The following is a 14590-nucleotide window of genomic DNA, read 5'->3' as shown; positions in this document are numbered from 1 at the left end:
AAGGAGGGAGCTGGGTCTGGAGGGCTGGGGTGGCTGTGACAGACCAAGACCTTTGGAGGTGGGCGGATGGGTGATGTTAAGGTTTTGGAGTCAGGAGGACATGAGTTCAAGTCCTGACCTGGCAACTTATTGTCCATGTGACCTTGGACAAGTCACTCAGTCTCTCAGAGCCTGTCTCTTTTCTACTTTAAATGGAGAAAATAGTGCTAGGTTTGGGCATGTCTCTGAGGAGTCGAGATAACGTCTATCACATACCTGGTGCCCAAAAGGCCTTCTTTAGCTTTAGCGCCAGGTACAGTTGTTAGGATGTGGGCTGGTTAGGCACACAGGCGGGCCCTATCCTCCATCCTTAGTTCCAACAAAATAGCGATAATGGCTTCCGTTTGCTGAATACTTTCCATGTACCAAATACCAGGCCTCTCCTTTACAGATGTAATCTCATTTCCTCCTCATAGCAACCCTGTGAGGTGTGGTTGCTTTTGGCTTTGTTTTCCGCACAAGGAAACTGAGGCAGTGAAAGTAAGTGACTTTGCCCAAGGTCATGTGGCTAGTGCGGGAGAGAGCGGGGCAACTGGAATTCAACCATGGGCTGGCGGACCCCAGAGCTCAGGTTCTGTCTCCCTTTGTAATTCATGGTACACCCCAGTGTGGGTTAGTACTCCTAGAAAAGCTGTTCTTCTGTGAGCCAGGGGACTTTTGTGTACCTCTGTCACCTCATTTCTCTGTCCTACCTTGTATAGCAGTGTGAACAGACCCCACTTCAATCCCACTGTCAGGGGTCTGAGGCTGGTTCTCTGTTTCTGGCTGAATGTTTGTAGCAAGTGCCTCACATAGAATCAATGATGTGTAAGCTTTTGTGGACCTGGAAAGGGCAGATCCAAGTTGAAAATAAGGATGGGAGTCCAGTCAGTTCCAGGATCTCTCCCCGGGGCCCCAATATCCAGCTTTCTGATGGCAGCAGGCCACCTGGCTGAGCAGCCTGTGGCGCTTTGCTTGGAGTTTAACCCCATCGAGTTGGTCATCTGGTGCTTTTCCCATCAGAGTGATCGTGAACCTTCACAGGATCTGAGAACATCAACTCCAGGCTTTGTTGAGCCTTCTGTACTGTGAATTTGCTGGCCTGCGTGGGTGGCTGTGCTGCACTGGGATGGGGAAGATGTTGGGGGGGCCTGGAGGGAGGGCAGGATTTCACCTGAGTCGTACTTTACATCCCTCCTGGATCAAGCACTCATTCATTCATTCATTCTTCATCCCACCAGCATTTAATGAGTACTTACTCCATGTCAGGCGCCCAGGTGGTACCTAAGAAATAATCGCTTAATTATTTAACTATTTAATGGTCTGTGGATGTTTTACCAAAAGTGCCTAGAAGAGCAGGTGATTAGTGCATATCTGATTAATGAATTGATGATTTCTTAACCATATGTGCTTCGCATAATGCCTGCATGCCATAGGTGTGCAAAATGCTTTGGAAAGTAAATAAACAAATGACTGAATGACCAAAGAGCAAGGAGGACTAAGTGGGGATAGCCTTTCTCTACTGATCACCCTTGTCCTGCAGCTGCCATCTTCCCTTTTTTCTTTTTTCTTTTGGCCACACCACACGGCATGTGGGATCTTAGTTCCCCGAACAGGGATTGAACCCGCACCCTCTCCATTGGAAGCGTGGACCCTTAACCACTAGACCACCAGGGAAGTCCTGCTGCAGCCACCGTCTTGCTTCCTCCTAAATCAGGTTTAGTTCAGAACACCCTACTGGGCCATGTAGGCCCTAGCCAGCCTTGCCTGCCCAGCTCTTGGCCCTGTGTGTGGGGAACAGGCGAGACTCCAACAAGGCAGTGTTGCCCTGAGATCGCCCCTGGGAGTTCCCAAGATGTTTCTCCATCAGAAACCAGAAGGGAGCCCCCAAAGCCTGGCTCCTAGTGATTGGGCCCCAGACGCTAGTGTCATTGACAGGTGGGGCCCATAGGGAGGAATCCTGCTTCTGTCTGTCCCATCCATCTCAGGGCTACAGAAGGGTTTTCCCCAGCCTGGACCTGGGTGAGGGGAATTCTTTCCCCAGGGTGGAGCCGGTGGGGATCCAGTGACCCTTGAGCTGATTCATGTGTCTTTATCAGCTGCCCAGGCCTGGGAAAGCGGTGGCCACCCCAGATATTGACGATAACCTCATTACCCAGCAGCAGGTGCTGGCATCGGCCACATCTGTGCAAACATCAGGCCAGTCAGTGCAAATTCTGATGATTCTGAAAGACTCACTTTTAAATTATATCTAGGCACTTAAATACATATTTATCCACGTTCCTGCTGCACCCTCCTTTCCAGAAACTTACAGATGCTTTGCAGACAGTGGCAGCAAAACAAATGATAACTTCTCTGGAAAATATTCTGAAGTATCTTACCTAGTGTCAAGGCCAGGCACCATCCAGATGAGTGTCCGTGAGCTGAATCTGGGCCCTGTTCCTGCCTGCCTCCTTAACACTTCATGCCCATCCTAAAGGGAAGAGATGTTTTCTGCATCCACAGGTGGTGACCAAGGGCTGGACAGAGCTCTTTTATTCACTCAGTCATTCATTCATTCAACAAACACGTATTGGACAGCTGCTAGGTGCCAAGTTCAATGCTAGGCAAAGGAACTATAAATGCAAGATGCTGGCCCTACCCTCAAGCTCACATTCTAGTGGGAGAGGTAGACAAGGAGACGGCCATGACACAGCACAGTCTGTGCTCAAATAGCAGACACCCAGGCAGCCAAGGGGTCCCAAGAAGGGTGAGGGTCTAGGAAGGTTTCCCTCAGGAGAGGGAGCCTGAGCTGAGTTTTGAAGGTGTTGACAGGAGATGAGGGGGGCCTGGAAACCAAGAATTAATTAATCAAATGTGCATTAAGCATCTACTAGGCCAAGGGTAACTGGTAAAGCATCTGCAAACCAATAATAGTTAATCAAACAATTGTTGCTTAAGTAGCACCTGGGTCCCTTGCCGTGAGCCTAGCAGAGTAGGTGCCTAGTGAAGAACTCAGGCCTCTCAAACGAATTCCTGGGGACTGGGATTCTTATTTTGTTTTAAAACAATCCCCTATGATAACTACAATTATCAATCTCTCTCTCTTTGTGACATGCGCACACACACACACACACACGCACACATGCACACACACAGATTCTGATGTGTCTTGCTCCCTGAGGATCACCCTCTTAACAGCTGGTTTGTGGGTTTTCCCACCAGCCAAGTATTTGTCAGGCTTCACTTCCTGCATTTTGTTGTATAAAAACAATAGGAATTCTTTTCCTTTTCCAAATATGAGGTTGTATCATAATAGTGAATAGGCTTTTTCAGACTACACAGAAATTCTTCTTCCCTTCTCCCGATAAAGATTCTGGTATACTCCCTTAGTTGGAAGACGGGGCATGCAACTCAGAGATCCCATCTAGAGATATTGAAAATGGTGCCATGTCCCCGCCATTTCCTTTCGCTGTTCTCATGCCTCATGACGCAGTAATCTTTAATTGTTGTACAGTCATCTCAAGACAAGTAATTACCTCGACATAGAGACACCCTGATTTTTGTGCTGTTGTGCGACCCTTCTGAGCCCTTCATCAGCCTTCAGGACTTTGGGTTTGTCGCCAGATGTCAATAAGCACACAGGCTGCCCAGCCCAGGCTGGCGTTGTGTCTCCGAGTGAGATGAAGACCACCCCTGCCGGCCCGTGCAGTCCCATCTGCTTTCTGAGGATCGGCCTGGGATCCTCGGACCCTCAGAGTCCAGGGGGCTGAGCCCCCCGCCCAGCCGTGAGAGCCTCACCACCATGATACTGGCCTCACTGTTCTTCCTCACCTCCAAGCCTCAGAGAGATGCGGTCACTTGCATGAGGCCAGAAGTAGAGAGCTGGGATTGGCCATGTCTAAGAGCCCCCAACACCTGCCCTGCCCCCCTCCTCCCCATGCAGTGGGGAACCAAACGTGCCAGAAGAGCCGCAACAGCATCTGGCATGACTGGCTAAGGGGTGATGAGGGAAAGCGGGAGAAAGCCTGGCCTTGGCGTTGCCAAAGCAGCCTGGAGTGGGTTCCGTCTGGGCGCTCTCACACCACAGGGCGTCCTTGTTCCGTTCACTTGCTCAGAGCCTCGGTGTCCTCATCCTCCAGTGGGGGTGTTGCATCCCTATCAGGAAACAGTCCCTCTGGTTGCCGGTCAGCTTGGGGCAACAGGCTGTGCGGCTGGGCCTGCGTGCTTAGTCACAAGCCTCCCTCTCCTGCGGTTAGCTTTGTCCTGCCACCTCGGGCTGGGCCACGGCTAAGGCTGCCCACAGTTTGCTTCCTTGGCTTGAGCTCACCGACCCATCTCGTCGCAGGAGTCCGGCCCCCTCCTCTCGCCCCATGTCCTGTAGAACCGGCTCAGAGGAAGCCGATTTCTCCGCTCACTGTGTTTTGGGGGCATTTGTAGGATTCGGCAGCCCTTTCCACTGCCCCCCTGCACCAGCTCCCATCCCTCCTTATGCCAGCACCTGACAGGTGGGCTGTCCTGCCTCCTGGCAGCGGGGGCTGGGTATCGCCAGGAGGGCGCCCTTCCAGGCCCATAGCAGAGAGAGGCTGGGGTTCAAATCCCATTGGCCGCCGAGCAGTCCCTCTGTGCCCCAGTTTCCTCATATATAAAAATGGCCTTAAGCAAAGTGACCTCTTAGGGTTGTTTCATTTTTGTGTTTTTGAAGATTCACTAGGATAACTCTCCAGCCTTGTACTCAGTGAGGGTGATTTTTCATAGCTCCTTCTATTCGCAAGGCTCTTTCCTTCTTCCTAAGTCCTGGCACCATATTGTCTGTATCAGCCACTTGGCATGGACTCAGCATCCTCAGTTTATGTTTGCAGAGTAAATGACAGACATCTCTCCTACTATTGTCTCTTTTCTTAGGTCATGTGTGTATCCCCAACTAACTTATTAACTCTTGAAGGAAAGGATTATGCCTTTTATATTCCCCACCCCCCCCCACACACGCACACATACACACACACGCACACGCATACACACAGACATACACACCCCACATTCAGCAAAGAACCTGAAAGATACCCAGTAATTATTCTGTTGAATAAATGAATGCATGAATGAGTGCTCGAACTTGATGAACATCAGGGAATAATAAAAAAAAAAATCAATGAATATTTATGGAAGGAAGGACTGATAAAAGAAAGAAGCACCTTGCTTCCGGGTACTTTTTAAAGCCATAGAAAGGATTTTAGGCAGCTAGACAGAAGTCTTATTTTACAAGTCAGGAGATCATAAATCTACCGAAATCTTTTCTCTGTAGTGGTCTGGTGACTGTTCCAAATCTGTTTGGTCAGGACTGGGGGGGAGCGTGGCACCCCAGGGTCCCAGGCCGCCTGCACTATATTCCCATAGCCTCCTCCCTGCCTGCCCTTCACTGGCCTCTTGTCCTTAACCGCTGCCAGGAACCCCCTCGGTGTGCCTAAGTGAGGCCTGCATCTCGGTGACCAGTTCCATCTTGAGTTCCATGGACGCCACAGTGGATCCCTGCCAGGACTTCTTCACCTATGCCTGCGGTGGCTGGATCAAAGCCAACCCCGTGCCTGATGGCCACTCACGCTGGGGGACCTTCAGCAACCTCTGGGAACACAACCAAGCCATCATCAAGCACCTCCTTGGTAAGCACCCTGGAGGGGGACCAGTGGATGGGCTGCAGAGAAGGGCTGTCTGCTGGACCTACCTGGCCAGGCCCGGTTCAAGGAAGAGCTTGGTGGAATGGGGAGACGAAGGCTTTGGAGTAGGTGAGACTGGGTTAGAATGTCTGCCCCATCACCCGGTGCGTGACCCTGAGTAAGTTACTTATCTCTGAGCCTCACTTTCTTCATCTGTAAAAAAAGGGACTAATAATACCCGATCTGCAGAGTTTCGCGGACTAGAGCACACATGTGAAAGCATTAGCATGGTACATGTGGCACATAGTAGGTGCACAAGAACTGGTAGCTGTGGTCGTTGCTTTTATGGCTTCAGGCTACGGTATTGCCTGTGGGTTTTGCAGGTTGTGAACAAAAGGGATGAAGGCTGAGCACACTAGATCAGATTTTAAGGTTGTGAGCTGATCAAAGTTCTGACAGTGGTTTATTTGAGAGTTTTTCATTGTAGGCAGAAGTATTCCGTGGCCTCATGGTAATCAGGCTTGCGTGATAAGCTGTCTAAGCAAAGTTCTTCTCTTTATACCTTGTTAGGCCTTCAGCACCTCTAGTTGACCTTGGTGTTGGTGGTTTTATCCTCAGATTAGAATCCCATGTCTGCGTTTGTTTGAAGCTGTATCCTTGGTTAATGTCTGTTGAATTAACATCTGCCTGTTGGGTGCTCCTCCACGTGGAATCAAAACACCCCATGCTGTAACCTATCGAGGTCTCGACTTGAACCCCTTCAGGGCCGAGACCTTCACCATGTGTCTCCTGCCGACCCCTGCCCCATCCTGGGACCCTAAATGCAGGGAGAGGCTAGATCATGCAAAGCCAGTCAATTAATCCATCACTGCAAGAACTTAGATTCAACAAATACTTATTAAGTTTAAAAGAAAAAAAAGCATCTTGATACTCAAAAGTAGGTAAGTTGAAGAAGACGCCTGAAAGGGGACAGATCTTCTCAAAGGGCCAGAAACCTTCCTGTGAGAGAGGAAAAGAGTCTAATTTGATGGTTATGAATTTCGGACAACTGTGTCTTTAAGATGAAAGTGGAAATAAGCAAACCAGGTTAAGGAGACCTTTGCTTTCTTTCCCACCTCAGCCCCAGGGGATGTGGCTGCTGCAGGGTGAAACCCACCCACCACTTCTTAGCCTGCGGCAGCTCCTGGGCAGGGCCCCTTGGCAGCCCCCTGCTTGTCTCCCCGAGGGACAGAGGCGGGTGGTGTTTGGAGGGAACCCCATATGTTGGGAACAGCAAAGCCCCCTGCATGCTTTGTGCTACCCAAGTGCCTTTGCAAGGCGACCCAGCCTTTTATTTCAGAACTAAAGGCAAATATGTCTGCAGTGGCCAGACTGGAACTCAGGGATGTCCCTTCCCCAGCACCTAAAGACACAGCCAGGGACTGAGCAGGGACCATCAACCAAAGCAGGAGAACAGTCCAGATAGGATGACGAGATGGGCCAGTGCCTCTGCTTCAGTTCAGGGTTCAAGTCCTGGTTCTGCCACTTACTGTGTGATCTTGGGTCAGTTATATAACCTCTCCGGGCTCTTGTCTTGTCAATACAATGGGAACCATGCCTCCTACGGGTTATGAAAATTAAAAGGGAAAATATCTTTAAAGTGCTTTGCCTGGGCCAGGCATATTGTGGTGGCTGCTGTCTGTGTTGGTGTTACTGTTATTATTCACCTTTGACCTTTGCCCAGCACTTTTCAATTTACAGAGCTGTTTTGTAGATGTCATCCTATGTGACCCTGTAGGGTAGGAGCTAGGAAGCTATTGCTCACCCTGCTTGATAGATGAGGAAACTGAAGTCCAGAGAGCTCCTCAAGGTCGCAGAGTGTCCTTTCCCTGTCCCACACCACCTCCTCCCGGTGCCAGGGACGGTACGGCTCCCTGCCCATCTTGTGGGGGAGCGCCTGCAGGAGGCACAGCGTGTTGGGAGTCTGAAGGGAAGGAGGAAAGAGGCTGGAGCTTGCTGAGTGTCTGCTGCGTGCCGTGCTCTGTACCAGGCTCTGCATACCCACCGCCTCCTTAAACCTCTCAGCTGCCTTGGGACTCAGGAACTGTGGTTCCCACTTGATGGGTGAGGAACCTGAGAGAAGTTAAGCTTGCCACGGATACCCTGCCCGCCCACAATGGAGAGGGGCTCCAGCCCGGGGGAGCCGTTAGCACCGAGAGGGGATGGGGGAGAAAGGCGGACGGACCCTCTAACTCCCCAGTCGGGCCCAAAACCAGCCCTTGCGTAGGGTGCTCGTGGGTCCTGATCCTGCTGGTGCTGGGAGGATCTTGGGTCTTATCAGGAAGACCTTGGGTCTAGGCCAGGACTGAGCCCATCCCCCTCCCCTGCCCCCCCCCCCCGCCCCGGGCAGCAGTCCTGGGCTCGGGCCTTACAGCCACCATCCCTGAGGGTCAGGGTCGGGGTGGGGAACCGCACTGAGCTGGGCACAGAACAGCCAGAACCCTGCTCTCAAGCCCCTGACCCCGGGGCCGGGGCCTGGTGGGATCAGCAGCGAGTCCTGGCATGCTGGCTTATCACATGTGGCCTTGGACGATTGACCTGGCTTCTCTACAGCTTTGTTTTGCTGTCTATAAAGTGGGAATGACGGTGCCCCTGAACACTCACGGTTACTCTGGGTATTGTCCCACATGTGACAGAGGGTTGGAGGGCTTAGCACAGAGCCTGGCACCTAGTGGGTGCTCAGCAGAGTAGAGCTGCCCTTCTTGGTGGTGGCGGGTGAGTCCCAGCCCAGACATCTCCCTACAGGCTGTGTGACTGCAGAGCTCACACAGCCCTTCACCTGTAAAGTGAGGACTAACTCAGAGCATTGGCAGGGGTTTCTAAGGATTAATTGGGTGGTCGAGGAGAGAGTAATTATTGCTTATTTTATTTCTTGTAGAAGCTCTAATAGAACCTCTTATCAGGAAAGGAGGTATGGGGTGAATCCATGACCATGCTGGGTTGTTTACTTGGATTATTTTATTCAAGCTGTGGAGTATTCTGCCTGTTTTACAGATAAGACTCACAGATACAAAGGAAGCAGATTTCCTAGGAAATGGTGGAGCTGGGATTCAGCCCCAGAGCTGTGGGGCCTCAGACCTGTGTTGTTGCTCTGTTGATTCTGCCGGGCACACAGAGGTCACGGAGCAGCCCAGCAGTGTGGTTGGCCGGCCTCCTTTCCCCCAAGGCTGCTTGATTTTGTTCTCCAGGCCAGGTGAGGCCTGGCCCATGCCCGGTGAACACAGTAGCTGGGGTCGCCTCGTGTCGTAGTGACCGAGAGCTTCCCCACAAGGCATGTTCTAGCGTCCCCTCTCCCTGGGCTCACTCCCGGAAACCAGTCTGGAAACAGCCCCTCACCTGTGCGCCTTGATACCTGGGGCGTTGATACCTGGAAACTCCCGAAGGGGCAGGAAGCAGGTGAGTAGGTGGCCAAAATATGCAGGCGTGTGGGCAGGTGCATTCTTGGGCTCAAGGCCAGGCTGGTTTCAGCTCCCCCAAGACAAAGGGGTCAGCCAGCAGGCCTCAGGAGGGAGCTGGAGCTGGCGGGGGTTGGAACCCACAGGGGTGCCCAGCTGTCCAGGCTGGCCGGGGGGGCGGGGTGGCTTCTCTAGGAGAAGAAGGACAATTCTGAGGCCAGTAAGGGTTGTATCTGCTGGCCAGGCAGGACAGCTGTTATCATCAGCTTGCTGTGTTGACCTGGGGCAAGCCACTTGTCTCTGTGAACAGCGAGTTTGCTCTGGCCCCCTCAGAGGAAACACAGGCAGATCTATAGCAGGTGGGTTGAATTGTGGCATGCAGGTGCCACCGTGACATGTCCTGACAGCCTGCTGGCTGGAGGGGCATGACCTCAGCTGCGTGAGACACAGATGCCTCACCCAAAAGACACTGCCATCCACCCAAGCTGCCGGCTTGGGCTGTCCTCGTAGGCTTTGGGGAGACATGAGTGCCCTCACTTCATCAGAGGAAAGATACAGCTGGACCTGTCACCCCTTAGGCTGGGCCTTGCCTTAGGCTTTCCAGCTTGTGCTTTTAGCACAGACTGTTCTGCCATCTAGAATACCTACCCCGCCACCTCCCAGTCCTGCAAGACTTTTGTCAAACCTGCTTCTCCCATTATGCCTTCTGTGGATACCAAAGGACCTCTCCGGGCTGGAGCTACAATTATATTTTGTGTACTAGTCATATTTACTATATTTTATATTCTAAGATGAATCATGCAAACAAAATTGATGCCTGCTTGTTGTAACAATTCGAGTAACATGGATTCCGTAAAGAGAAAGTTAGCGATTTCCCTTTCTTCTACTCCTGACACGAGTCTCCCTGAGAAATACAGACAGAATCATTCCAATAGCATTAAATTTGTCCATGTCCGTGACTTGGCAATTAATCACCTTACCCTGTGACCTCTCTTCTATTTTTATTTTGATTTGTTTTTCCAGTATTTACTAATGTAGTTTCATCTTCCTGTACACACTGGAAACTCTATGGGCAAGATCTGCATCAGAAATGCTTTCTATCCAAGATCACGCCTGCAGGAACAGGCCTTTCTTTTTCTTTTGTGTTTGGGGAGTAGTTAGATGGATTGATTGATGAATTGATTCAAGGATGGGAGTGGGTATCCAGGGCTTCTTAGGGGCGGCTGGACTGCTTCAGATCTACCTCTCGTTTTCCAAGCCAATCTGCAGGAGAGGAAAGGGAAGCAGAGAGAGCTTAGGCCTCTGCTCTGGCCTCAGCCACTCACTCACTGGTGTGACTTTGGACCGGTTAGCCAGCCTCTTGCCTATAAATTGGCAGCCACTGGTGGAAACAGCTGTGACAAGATACACACATGCAGCCACACCCACACGCAGAGGAAGCAGCTCGTTTTCTCTGGGAGGCTGAAAAATGCTTGGGTTCAAATTCCAGCGTGCCACCCATTAGCTCTGCCCCCATAGGCGAGTTCCTTCATCTCCCTGGACCTCGTTCTCCTTCTCAGTGAAATGGGTTGACAGGATCCACCTCAGAGTGTCCGTGTGGTGATGAAAAGATCCCAGCACACGGCCTAACCAGCAGTAAAGTCACTAGTAACTGGGAATGGCCTCATCACAATTTTTGTTCTTCTACAGAAAAAAGCACCTCCTTATCAGCTCCCCCTCTTACCCTCACCGGATGGGGCTCCTGAGGCCTGTGGACTGTCTGAACTACATCTGTGGTTTTATCTAAAACAAACGCTGGTCCTGCCCTGATGTGGAGTTGAGGCCCCACAGGCTCCTGGCCAGGCGGTCTGGCTGCAGCACAGAGGGGGTGGCGTGCCGGCGCCGCCGCAGAATCCCAGGACTGCCCCATCCCCGCAGCCGCCCGGCTGCCAGAGCGTTTGTTTCCTCCCTGGGAGGGATGTGGGAAAGGGCGTTCCAATAAAAACTCCCAGAGGAAGAAGCGGGCCGATTAAATGGTATGCTATCTTTCCTCTCGGGGACTTTGGGGAAGTGACTGAGGAAGTTTCTGGAATTTAGGGTCCCTGGAAGGAAGTACCCAGGCAGTTGGGAGTCCTATTGTCTGGTCCTGGGCTGCCAAATCATTTCCAGACCCCTGGGGCCTGGAAGTGCCACCATCTGGAAAACGTGGCCCACTGCTGGGTCCTGGACGCTACCCTGTCCATTCCTCCTGGGCTGCTCCCTACATCTGGGAAGTAAACACGGTCGGGGGCGCCTTAAAGGAAACCAGGGTTTTCCTGAGGAGAAAATTAACTGAGCCTGACTTCACTCTGAAACTGAGCCTCCTCCCTCAGGCTGAAGGGATGGATGCCTGTCTCTGTGGCTCCCAGACACGCCTTCATTCGTTCCCTCAACAATTACATACTGTCCGCTAGCTGTGTGCCCGTGTCCCTAGGTGCCTGGGATCCTGTAAGGAATAATAATTTGTGTGGAACTTACATTCCCACAGGGGAGACAGACAATAGACAAATAAATGAGTTAATAAATAACATGGTAGTGAAGAGTCAGGGCCTTGAAAAAAATCAAGTCGGATGCAGGGCCAGAGAAGGGAGAAGTCATTGTAGCCACGGTGATCAGGAAGGATGGGCCCGTAGAAGAGAGGGCATTTGAGCAGAAGCTTGAATTAAGGGAGAGAACAGACCACAAGGATGTGAGGGGAAGGAGTGTGGCTGGCAGGAGGAACAGTGAGCACGGTGGCCCTGGGGTAGGAGCATGGAATCAAGAAGGAAGGAACAGAAGACAGGCTGGAGCTGGTGGCCAGGAAGTGGCAGGGCCCAGATCATCTAGTATTTCTCAACCTTTTGTACTGACTGCCCCCTCCCGAAAATTTTATTTATTTATTTTATAAATTTATTTGTTTATTTATTTATTTATTTATTTATTTTTGGTCGTGTTGGGCCTTCGTTGCTGTGCACGGGCTTTCTCTAGTTGCAGCAAGTGAGGGCTTCTCATTGTGGTGGCTTCTTGTTGCAGAGCATGGGCTCTTGGTGCACAGGCTTCAGTAGTTGCAGCATGCAGGCTCAGTAGTTATGGCTTGCAGCCTCTAGAGCACAGGCTCAGTAGTTGTGGCCCATGGAGGTAGTTGCTCCATGGCATGTGGGATCTTCCCGGACCAGGGCTCAAACCCGTGTCCCCTGCATTGGCAGGCAGATTCTTAATCACTGTGCCACCAGGCAAGTGCTCCCTAAAATTTTAATACCACACATATACTGTATGCTTGTTTCTGTACTGTATGTATGCATAGGAAGAATAAGATGTTTCTGGGGACTTCCCTGGTGGTCCAGTGGTTTAGACGCCACACTTCCACTGCGGGGGGCAATCCCTGGTCGGGAACCTAGGATCCTACATGCTGCATGGTGTGGCCGATTTGTGCGACCGATTTAAAAAAATAAAAAAAGATTAAGGTGTTTCTGCCATTCAAGAACCAATTCTCTCCCCGCTTTAGGAGCAATATTGCCCCAGTCAACAATGTGTGCTATAGGGCCCTCTAGGCAATTTTAAGGAATTTTTATACTCCAGTGCCTATTTGAACTAAAAGTATTCAAGACAAGCAGCTCTATAAACTGCCCCCAGGGTTCCACTTGGATGTCTAATAGACATCTCAAAGTTAAAACATCTAAAACCAAACTGCTTATTCCACTCCCAGAACCTGCCCTCCATCCCCAACTTCCGCATCTCAGCATCACCTTGCTCAGCCCGAGGAAACTTGGCAGCATCTTGACTCCTGTTTCTCTCGCGTTCCCCCTGCTTCTCGCCCCTTCTCTGCTGCCACCCTGTCCCAAGCTCCGACCATCGCTCACCTGGGGAGCCTGGTGCCGAGGGAACAGGAGGGACTAGGACGTGGACTAGTGGGCGAGGCAGCCCCAGCACAGCCCCCACAGCCGCTCCACGTCCAGCTCATTCTTCTTCCCCAGGCTCTCGCAAGGAGTTCCCGGGCCTCCCCCGCCATCCTCTCCAGCCCCCCGCACTTTCTTTTTGTAGCAGTCGCCCCACATGTAATCAGATGCCTTGCAAGGATTGCATTGCTGTCCTTCTGGCCCACCAGGCTGTGGGCCTCACGCGGGCAGACCCGTGTCCCTGTTGCCCGCTGCCTCCTCCACACCCACCCTGGCAGGCTCCAAACCTTCAGAACTTAGTAAACATTTGTGGGAGAATGAGCGGAGGTTAACAGCCGGGCTGTGGAGCTGGGAGGAAGGAAGTTTGAACTTGTCGGTGAAGGAGCGAGGGAGGTGATGCATTCCCCGTCCTCTCAGCCATCATTCGGGGACGGGGGGGTGTACAGGTGTCGAGGAATGGGGGGGGTCCACCTGGAACTTGCTGTAATTATCGCAGCCAGGCTGTTCCTTGGGAATCTTTCTTTGGGCCTCTTATCTCAGTGGCCTTGGGGCCGTGAAGGAGGAAGATGCCAGGCCCTGTCGTGGGCCAGAGCACACAGAACGTGCCTCCCCTGACGCTGGCCTGGCATTTCAGGGTCATGGCCAGAGCCAGCTGTGGACAGTACTGCTTCTGCGGTCTGGTGAGCAGTGACCATTCTTCAAGAGCCTAGCTGCTGGGGGGGGTTGTTGTCACAGAAACAAGGCCCCTTGGAGGGGCTTTGCTTTTCCCAATGTTCTGCTTCATGAGCAGGGCAATGTCCAGCTCTCCCCGTGTCTACCCTCCTCCTCCAGAAGGCTCTTCTCATGCTGCAGTAGGGCCTGCGGGACACTCAGGTGTTACCCGGGCTCAGCAGTGGTCGCCTGTGGTCTCCAGGGCTGTGTGTACCCTCTACAGCCCCTCAGCAGACAGGACCCTAGACCTCTGTCTCCCTTCAAACTAGCCCCCGGCTGGTCCCATCCCCTGTTCAGGGCTGTCACCCTGACTGTAGCAAGAGGAGGGCTGATGTTCTCTAACCATTGACACCCGTGCTGTTGTTTATGATAAGAATTGGGGGGCTTGGGAGAAGGGCTGGGAAAGCCAATTAAGTTGGTCAGGAAATGACTCCTTTTGAAACAGGCTACAGCAAACATTCCTCATCTCCCATGCCTGTTTATGCATTCCTGCTTTTCCTCGTACTGTCCAACTCCCCCCAAACCCAGTAGGTACCTTTTCCCCTCATTTCTACCTGCTGAGTAACTTTTCATCTTTCAGAACCAGCTCAAATAGTAGAACAGCCTCTGGAGACCGCCTCTCCCCCAGTCCCTCCCCACTCCACCTAAGGGTGTGACTTTTCTCTGGGTTCCAGAACCATCTGCATGGGTCAAAGCGCTCTCTTGTCTTGAGGTCACGTCTTTGCATGCCTGTGTCACCGTTAGCCCATGAGCTCCCCAGGGCAGGAGCAGGTCTTATTCATGTCCATAAAACCTAGTGCCCAGCCCAGTGCCTGGCACCCAGTAGGTGCTCAGCGTTGAGGTCCTTCATGAATGAACCTCTTAGGAGAAGCTTCATAGGCAAGGTGGCCTTTGAGAGGCCTTG

General features: G+C 52.0%; 1 protein-coding gene across 2 annotated transcripts in view; it reads left to right on the top strand.

The window, feature by feature from the left end:
* The window catches only part of ECE1 (endothelin converting enzyme 1), a 112311-nt gene that overhangs the window by 66225 nt on the left and 31496 nt on the right, over positions 1-14590 (top strand). For both annotated transcript variants that reach the window (XM_057698879.1, XM_057698871.1), the window contains exon 4: positions 5442-5654. In XM_057698879.1, the coding sequence (XP_057554862.1) occupies positions 5442-5654 (213 nt within the window). The remainder of the gene's footprint in view (positions 1-5441; positions 5655-14590) is intronic.

This window comes from Hippopotamus amphibius, chromosome 1 (genome assembly GCF_030028045.1).
Source record: "Hippopotamus amphibius kiboko isolate mHipAmp2 chromosome 1, mHipAmp2.hap2, whole genome shotgun sequence".
Classification (NCBI taxonomy): Eukaryota; Metazoa; Chordata; class Mammalia; order Artiodactyla; family Hippopotamidae; genus Hippopotamus; species Hippopotamus amphibius.
Note: the sequence above shows the minus strand (reverse complement) of the source record. Positions and strands in the feature narration are given on the sequence as shown.